At 45.4% G+C, this 8,517-nt stretch overlaps 1 protein-coding gene across 30 annotated transcripts in view; it reads left to right on the top strand.

The window, feature by feature from the left end:
* EPB41L3 (erythrocyte membrane protein band 4.1 like 3) overlaps positions 1-7,527 on the top strand; it is a 231,838-nt gene extending 224,311 nt beyond the window's left edge. For 15 of the 30 annotated variants that reach the window (XM_086682516.1, XM_086682512.1, XM_086682509.1 and 12 more), the window contains 8 exons: positions 352-1,086; positions 1,598-1,720; positions 2,350-2,733; positions 3,560-3,691; positions 4,187-4,285; positions 4,712-4,792; positions 5,064-5,180; positions 6,392-7,527. In XM_086682516.1, coding sequence (XP_086538642.1) covers positions 352-1,086; positions 1,598-1,720; positions 2,350-2,733; positions 3,560-3,691; positions 4,187-4,285; positions 4,712-4,792; positions 5,064-5,174 — 1,665 coding nt within the window. In that variant the 3' untranslated portion in view covers positions 5,175-5,180; positions 6,392-7,527. The remainder of the gene's footprint in view (positions 1-351; positions 1,087-1,597; positions 1,721-2,349; positions 2,734-3,559; positions 3,692-4,186; positions 4,286-4,711; positions 4,793-5,063; positions 5,181-6,391) is intronic. The other 15 variants (XM_086682522.1, XM_086682523.1, XM_025931262.2 and 12 more) reach the window with 5 other exon arrangements.
* The last annotated feature ends 990 nt before the right edge of the window (positions 7,528-8,517 follow it).

Here is an 8,517-nt window from a genome sequence, read left to right on the forward strand (position 1 = left end):
GCTAAATAACTTGTACAACACCTTCAGTAACATCATTCAGTTTTGAAATCTAAAATGATGAGATGCTTAGCATAAGGTCCGGTATATTCTTGCAAAAATTTACCACCAAGTTATGTTCCTATTTAAAGAAACCTGAAATTGCAACTCTACGTGCAGACTGTATTCCAAGCTGAAGGTTAGAGTTTGTAAGTTTCAGATAAGAAGAGATTTGCAACCAGAATTATTAGATAATAACACCAGCCCTGTGCAGTCACATCACAATGTAGCTTTTGCCCTGGTTTCTTAAAGGATTCTTATTTTAGAAATGAGACCATCAGCATTTCTAATTTAGCTTTTATATTTCAAATATAGGGCACAGAGGATTGGGTTATTGTAGACAAAGTACCCACTGAGGTAGTTGATGGTGATTCGAAAAAGATTGTGACTTACAAGGTGGTGACCGTGAGCAGTAGAACCGGAGACATCCCAGCGGATCTGTTAAAATCTGGTGCCATTGAAATGCAGAGCTTCGAGGACTTGGCCCGGGAAATGCAATTGAAAGGAGAAAGCAAACAGAAAATATACGCTCTAGGAAAATCCTACGACACCGTATCCGGCAAGATCGTAACCATGACTGGAAAGGCCAAGGAGGGGGAGAAGGCAGTACAGCCCTGCGGTCTGGAAGCCCTTCAGAAAGCGGACAGAGCGTTGTCGGAGTCGGTGAAGATCATCCCGGTCACGGCCGATTACGAGGTCCTGGACGTCGCCCCCGATGAGACATCCAGGAGAGGACCCGAGGTGCATACCCCCAAGCGGAAACTGTCCGAATCACTGGCTCCCATCAAGGAAGCCGATTCCCGGCGGCCGAGCCCCGAAGAGGACGAGCTCCAGAGAGCCCTGGGGCCGGGCCGGGACGCAGCGCCCCACGCTGGCCCGGAGGGCGCGCACCCGGGCAGGACGGAGCCAGCGCCGGAGGGCGAGGTCTTGAAAGTGGGGCTCTTTGGTCCCAGGAGGAAGAGCCTGTCCGAGTGGAGATACTCACAGGAACCGGCCTTCACCGTGGCCACTGCTCATTACGTTACCGAGTCCTCCTCATCTCGAGTTGTGGTAACCAGTGCCTTTCCCTTGGACCACCGTTTCAGATTCCAGCATGACGTTTTTTTTTTGAGGCAGTGCCCTTCCACCCTAAACTTTTCTGTTCTCGCTGTTTGGCTTTTTGTTGAGAGCAGCCAACCCAAGCTTTTTAAGTTTTGTCATGGTTAGATCAACACTGCAGTCCAACGTAGGCGTTAAAACACTTGCCGTTTTATTTCCAGCTCCCCGATCCCGAGATGTGATAGTGCTGCTGTGGCTTGCAATGAAGGGAAAATGGTCTGCTTAAACCAGCACCGCCCATGTCCTAATAACTCTCTCTGCTTTACCAAACAAGAGCTCATGGTCACCTCAATTTGCTATTTTATTTCCCATTCTTTTCTGTTTCCCAACTTTGTCTGGTAGATTCCCTCCTCCCTCCTCCCCCCTTCCTCCCTTACAGTTTTGTCTAACCGGCTGTGAATGTGAATGTGCCCGCCTATGTTCCTGTCTCTGTGCTTGACTGCCCGTTTCTTTGTTCACCCAGACTAAACAGTCTTCTGCCGAAAAGCTCATGGATGGCTCTGAAATCTTCAGTTTATTAGACTCTGCGAGAAAACCAACGGAATTCATAGGAGGGGTTACTTCTACTTCTCAAAGCTGGGTTCAGGTGGCCAGTTGCTTCCTCCTTGGTGTTCCTGACTCTGCCCATTTGCCTTTCTTTATGCCTCTTGGCTGTGTGCGTGTGTGTGTGTGTGTGTGTGTGTGTTTTGCATCCCAGGGGCTTTGCCTTAAACGCCTCAGAGGTGTCGTCGGTTATTTTCCTTTGTGTCTGCCTGGCATAGCTGTCATGGGCCTTTAGCCCCACCAGTAGAACATGCTTCAGGTATTCCAAAGGCAATCGTGTTGAGAAATCATAATTTGCATTTAACTTTTTAAGCATTTTATGCTCTCTGTTAGGTGTAAGAAAGCTGCCAGAATCCATGGGAGTGTGCTACAATGCTTTCATTTTGTTTTATTTTAATTGCATTTTATACCGCGTCCCGTTTCTTTTGCGGCTTTCCGGACATAGCACAGGCTTGAGGGCGTGTGTGTATGTGTCGGGGGCAGGGGGCTCGCATCAAAGATTCTGGCAGGAGGAATGAAAGCTAATTTATGTTTTGTATAAGGATTTCTGCTCATAAGCACTTGACACTGGCTTTAGGCGTCCTGGCGAGTGGCTGCGTTTGTTTTTATTTTGGTTTTTTGACCCTCGGTTTATGGAAAGTCACACTGACCCTGCCATCTTTTCCCGTGCAGAAAACGGAAACCAAGACGGGGCCCAGCAAAACAGAGCCGGAAACAAGCCAGCACCCCCAGTCACTTAGCGCCGAGAAGGTTGTGCAGGAAACCGTGTTGGTGGAGGAAAGACATGTCATGAATGTGCATGCGAGTGGGGATGCTTCTTACGCAGCTGGAGAGGATGTGGATGCTGCGGCACAGGCAGCATCTGCTGATGCTTCTGGCTTGAAAGGGAAGGAGGGCTCTGCCCTGACAGAGGGGGCTAAAGAGGAAAAGGGGGAGGTGGCTGGCAAAGCTGTCCTCGAACAGGAAGGAACGGCCACTGCTTCCCATGAGTCAGAGGAGGAGCAGAGTGCAGCAACCCACGTTTCTGAAACTTGGGAACAAAAACCTCATTTCGAGGTAACTAATAGTTGATGTTCCTTTCAGCACTAACGTAAAACTGATATGTGTGGTGGGAGTCCCCGAAATTTAGTTAAGCATCAAGATGGAGCTAAGTTGAATTTTCGACCTTTTCCAAATGCAGTTTGTTTCTCCTCTTATATCCCTCTTGCATGGCAATCTCAGGAGTCTCCATGCTGGTTTCCATCTTTGGGGTCACGTGCATACACATTTAATGATTATTAATAAGGTGTAGTTCCAGGAAATGGTTTCTACCTTTGCTGTAATTACTGTAATTGGCAGTAAACCTGGGGACTGCGTGGCCAACAAGAGCATAGAACATTTGATCAATCTTCTTTTTTTGATCAGTGTACTTACCCAGAAACTGTGCTTGCCCAGGTACCAAATGCCAGAACTTTGTTCTTTATCTCTCCGAGATTCCTGAGTTCTGTGCTGTTGGAGGTTCTTAATGTCTTAGCATCCATTCCTTTTTTCTAAGACGTTATTAAACAGAAGGCTGATTGATTATTTTTGATCTATCTATGCAGTAGAGGAGGGGGAACACAAAAACAGTTTTTTAGACATTTCCTTCAAAATGCCTTCCTTTACCTGGAACATCCCATGTTTAAAAAAAAAAAGAAAGAAAACTAATCCTGAAAGACTGACATCTATTTGGTGTCTGCCTCATTCCTCAACTTACTCTCCCCATGTAATACATAAACATTTATTTCATACTAACCTGTGCTTATACATATCCACTGGGGGGGGGGGGGGCGGAGGGGAAAAAACCCAAAAGCGTGCCTTTGTGCAAACTGTAATAGCCACTGCCTACTTCTCATTGGTACAGTCATCGACTGTGAAGACAGAAACCATCAGCTTTGGCAGCGTTTCACCAGGAGGAGTAAAGCTAGAAATTTCTACCAAGGAAGTGCCGGTAGTTCACACAGAAACGAAAACCATAACATACGAATCCTCACAGGTAAGACCGTCTGTCGAGGCCGGAGCCCTGGCACCTTGTTTTGCCGCATTTACTGGCTTGCTGCATTTAAGTACGTGATACTTAATGTGCCGGACTTAGAGGGCCCAGTAGCCAAGCTGTGTCTATCAGGAGCGATCATGGTGATAAGCATAACTTTATTACCAAGCAAAAAAAAACATCAGGTGACTTTAAGCAGGTCTTCCTGCATCTCAAAATGTAGAACAAGGCTCAGGAGCCTATCGCCTTAGCCACAGGTCAGGGAAAATAGCAGTTCAGGCAGACACGACTCACCTTTCTGAAGTCCCGGTGTTTTAAGGATGGTTCCCTCTGGCTGCCTTGGGTGGCGTCGTACCCATAGCCAGAGCTCCTGTGTGCTGACTGAACAGCGCGGTGGTCGTGAGAGAGAACTCGGTCATCCTAATGCCCTGAGCTAACACAGGAGACCTCTGGAGAGGTCAGTGTTTGAGTGTGGTGTCTGTTCCTCTGCTCACACAGGTCGATCCGGGTGCCGATTTGGAGCCGGGTGTGCTGATGAGCGCACAGACGATCACATCTGAAACCACCAGTACCACAACCACCACCCACATCACCAAAGTAAGTGGGGCGGGAACAGGTAAAAGGAAGGCATTCACACGGAACTTCTTCCCGGTTGAGCTGCGCAGGCCCAGGGTTCTGTGAACATCAGGAGCCCGCGTTGCGCTCTCTTCACCCAGTCTCTGGGGCATTTGTCCTTAGGTGCTAGTTTCTGTTTAGGAATATGCATCCCGATGCCTTTTGCTTAACACAGAACTCCAGCGCTTAGCACGTGGTAGGTGTTCCAGAAGCACCGGCCAGCCTCACCCCCAGAACTGCATTCCGGGCTCACTTCTGAAATTAACCATTTTAAGTAATTGCCAAAGAATTGTTTCCGTTCTTAATGATGTTATTGAAAACCCTGTTAGCGTTTTCTCCCAATTCCCCCATTGAACAACGACTGTTCCTCCAGTGAGTGAATTTCTGACGCTTGCCTGTGCCTTGCAGACTGTGAAAGGAGGCATTTCAGAGACGAGGATTGAGAAGCGCATCGTCATCACAGGAGATGCGGACATTGACCACGATCAGGTAGTGTGCGTGGGATGGCAGATCCCCTGGCAGAGAAACAGAGGGGGGTCAGCCTTACTCTTCCCAGCGTTGTTCTTTTAGTCCATCAGGCAGTCTAAACCGTTTTCGGAATTAACTTTTCAGTGTGCAGCCTCCAATTCCTTTTGCAGTCATTGTACCTCATTTGTAAATGACGTATATAGATCTAGCTCCTAAGCCTCCACCTTGCTACTGATCATGCATGTTCCACCTCCTTTTTTGTCTTTGCCCTTCTGTGATTTCCTGGGGATAGGCTCTGGCTCAGGCAATTAAAGAGGCCAAAGAGCAGCACCCTGACATGTCAGTGACCAAAGTAGTGGTCCATAAAGAGACCGAGATCACACCGGAAGACGGAGAGGATTGACCCCAGGTAAGAGGCGACACTGATTTTCTAGACTTGGCCTTGGCTGGCATGTAGCATGGGACACTTCCCTCTCTCCTTCCCCTGCCTCCTCCTCTCTCTTTCTTCTCTCACTGGCATTTTGCAGGGCTGCTCACCAAGGGGATAGAGAATTGGTTTACAGGCGCTGGTTTGTTTCACATTTGGGGGCTCCATCCTGTGGACATTTTGCTTATTCTGCCAGTTAGAGGATCAAGAAAGAAGCAGTGTTTGCGTGCATGCCCTCACTGGTGTTTCCTTTTCATCCATGCCCTGGACTCTTCATTATCCAAATTCGAAAGGTCAAATTTGATTTCACTTGCCATGTGGCCTAATTAGCACTAAGGCCATTTTGTTCTGAGACGTATAATTTGTGTGTTCCAAATACTCGGAAAATGTACCCCTTTCTCCTTTGGGCAGAAAACTTATCCCACTTATTGTAAGCTTTCTCCGCAGCTATGTTTGCTTATGCTCCTATTTATGCTCTTGTTTTTGCTTTGTTTCTTACCTTGAAACCCAGGCATTCACTTTCATGTTGGATGTCTTGTATTTTCTGTATTCTTTGGGATGCCCTTTTTGCTTCTTAGTATAGCATCGTGCCTCAGGAGGAGGCAAAAATGCAGTCTTGTTTCCTGCTTTTCTGCAGAGACCGTGTGCATGCCTTTTCAATGGCTGTTTGGCTCTCATCGTGAGCAGATAGCATCTTGTGCTTGCGCACAGACGTGTTATACACACTAACCCGCCGTGCAAGGACTCCCAGGCCCCGACCATCCCCAGAGGGCTTTGAATGCCGAATGCAACAGTTGCGCTACTTGCTCACTTGCTTACGTGATAGAAGTCTCTTGAACACTTCACGTGTATAAAGGAAATAAGGAGGTTCTCTACCACTGCTTTAGGGCATAGAGATTGATGAGTGGCCTCTCAAAGAAGATAATGCAAAGGTCACTCATTACGTTCGAACGAGTCCTATGACTTGGAAGACAGAGAGCAGAAAAAGGTTTCTTCAGTGAGCTTCCGCCACGTGGGTGACGTTGTGGTTATTTCAGAGAATGCGTGTCAGTGACTTAGGCTGGTATTTTACAGTATCTTGGCAAAAAGTGCATTTAATAACCTGCCTGCAAGATAGGTGTTTTGTGGCCTTCATCTGAGGAAGACTCTCGGGTGTTTTCCAGGGAGTAACTGATCAAATCTCTTTCCTACAGGAATAACTTAGCCTGCATATGAATCCAGTCATGCAAACCATTAGGAAAACCAGAGCCTATATGGAGTCCCCTCTTCTAACCCAACTGACTTGTATCTGCCCATGGAAAATTTCAATCCGGAAGAACTGACCTTGACCATTAACAAAGACACTGGCAGAGAGATCTTCCCATAATAAAGCAATCCGAATCAGCATCACGAAACTGATATTGCATGAAGCAACGATAAAATTACAAAAAGAGTAGCATTTTTAATTTCCACCAAGTGTCTAAGTTTTCAGCTATACCTGCACGTTCATAACCAACAATATAAACCGTGATCTCATGTAACACATAAACAATCCATGCCTTTCATAGTTTATCCAAGTCTAAACAAAACTGCAGTTTCTTAGGTGACAGATCTTTTGTTTACAGACAGACGAAGATGACCCTAAAATGCTAGAAGCTGTCTAGGTCCGATGTGTCAGGTTTATCCCAGATTAGATGTGCCAATAACCGAGTTTATTCAGTAAACAACTTGGATCTTGTACTTGTTTCGCCTGGTTTTATTACTCCGCCCGTAAACAGCAACGACTCCCGATCGTCTGGAAATATTTAATGCTTACAATCCTGCTTTGTGTATCTGACTTAATCCGTTACCAGGTAGTACTGATTTTAGCATATTAATGTGAAATTTCTTCCTCGTTCGCTTTGGTCTGCGTCCAATCCGGAAAGCTTCCAAGAGTTCCCTGACAAGTCCTAAATATATGTGAATTGTCATTATTTGGGGAAGAAAATCTGTATTTTTGTTAGTTTACAATATTATGAAATCTCACCCCGGAAAAACCTGTTGGGCTTCTGATGCTTCGTTTTCTTTCTTCGTTCCTTCTTCCTTGTGTTTTTTTAAGTTGATTTTTTTTTTCTTTTACTTGAAAAAAAGCGTTTTATTTCCAAATCTGGTCCATATTTACAATCTAGTTCAGAGCCAAGCCTTAAATTGTACAGAATTTCCACTGTAATTAAAGTATTTAGTGTTTAGTTATAAATAGCCTTCAAAAAGATATATTCTCCATTACACTGTCAACTGCATCACACAGCCCATGGTGAATGTATGTTTCTGCATAGCAAAATAAAAATGGTAAATGCATTTAAAGCTCTAATTCTCTGTGTGTAATACTTTCGGTACTGTATATATCTAGCCAAGAGGCAGCATTCGCATGACCTCAAAGGCTACTTCATCTGCATGATAGAGAGCTTGTCTTTTTACAGGACAAAAGGTGTACAGGGTGACACGACAATGTGTGGACCCCTCCAGGTGTCAGAGATGGGAAACAAGAAACATACACATAAATGTTCGGTTGCCTACGAAGGCCTTAACGAGTACAACTGGTTACCACACAATCTCATTTTCAAAGTTTTAGGTTTTTTATAAGAGGTTCTCCTATAAACCCCAGTGTTTCTGGGTGCCGTTAATCTACCAGAGAGAGCGAGACCTCCCTCACGCCTGCGCCATAGCTGAACAGATGAGCTGGTGCGTTCTACAAGGGCCCATGCAGCGTGTTCCCACAGTTCATCCACATCAAACTCCTTCATGCCAGGGCCTGAGAGTAAGACTTTTATCACCAACTGCCAATCTAACGCCTGAATGCACTCGCTGGCTATACGCCATCGGGTCACACTTTACCTAACTTGATTTTTTTAAAAACTTCAATTAAAAAGATTTTCTGCCCCTGAAAATTGTTAGATGTGACCACGCACCTTAGTCTTCGTGAGGGGGTCAAATTCTTATCATTTATCTATGAAGAAGTTACCATTTGTCCTTATTGTCAATACTACCTACTCATTGTAGGAACTGAAGCATCATTTTGTGTTTGAAGCTAATCAAAAAATGTGTTGAGGACCATACACAAAAATACAGTGGAATGAAGACCTAAGTGTGAGACCTGAAACCATAAAAGTCCAAAAGAGAACACAGGAGGTAATTTCTCTGACATGGGCTGTAGCAACATTTTTCTAGACACTCCTCCAAAGGCAAGGGAAACAAAAGCAAAAATGAACATTGGGACTACATTAAAATGCTTCTGCACATCAACAAAACTAAAAGACAGCCTACTGAATAGGAGAAGATATTTGCAAATGACGTATCTGAT

This window comes from Puma concolor, chromosome D3 (assembly GCF_028749965.1).
Source record: "Puma concolor isolate L17-30 chromosome D3, mPumCon1.1.hap2, whole genome shotgun sequence".
NCBI classification, from domain to species: Eukaryota; Metazoa; Chordata; class Mammalia; order Carnivora; family Felidae; genus Puma; species Puma concolor.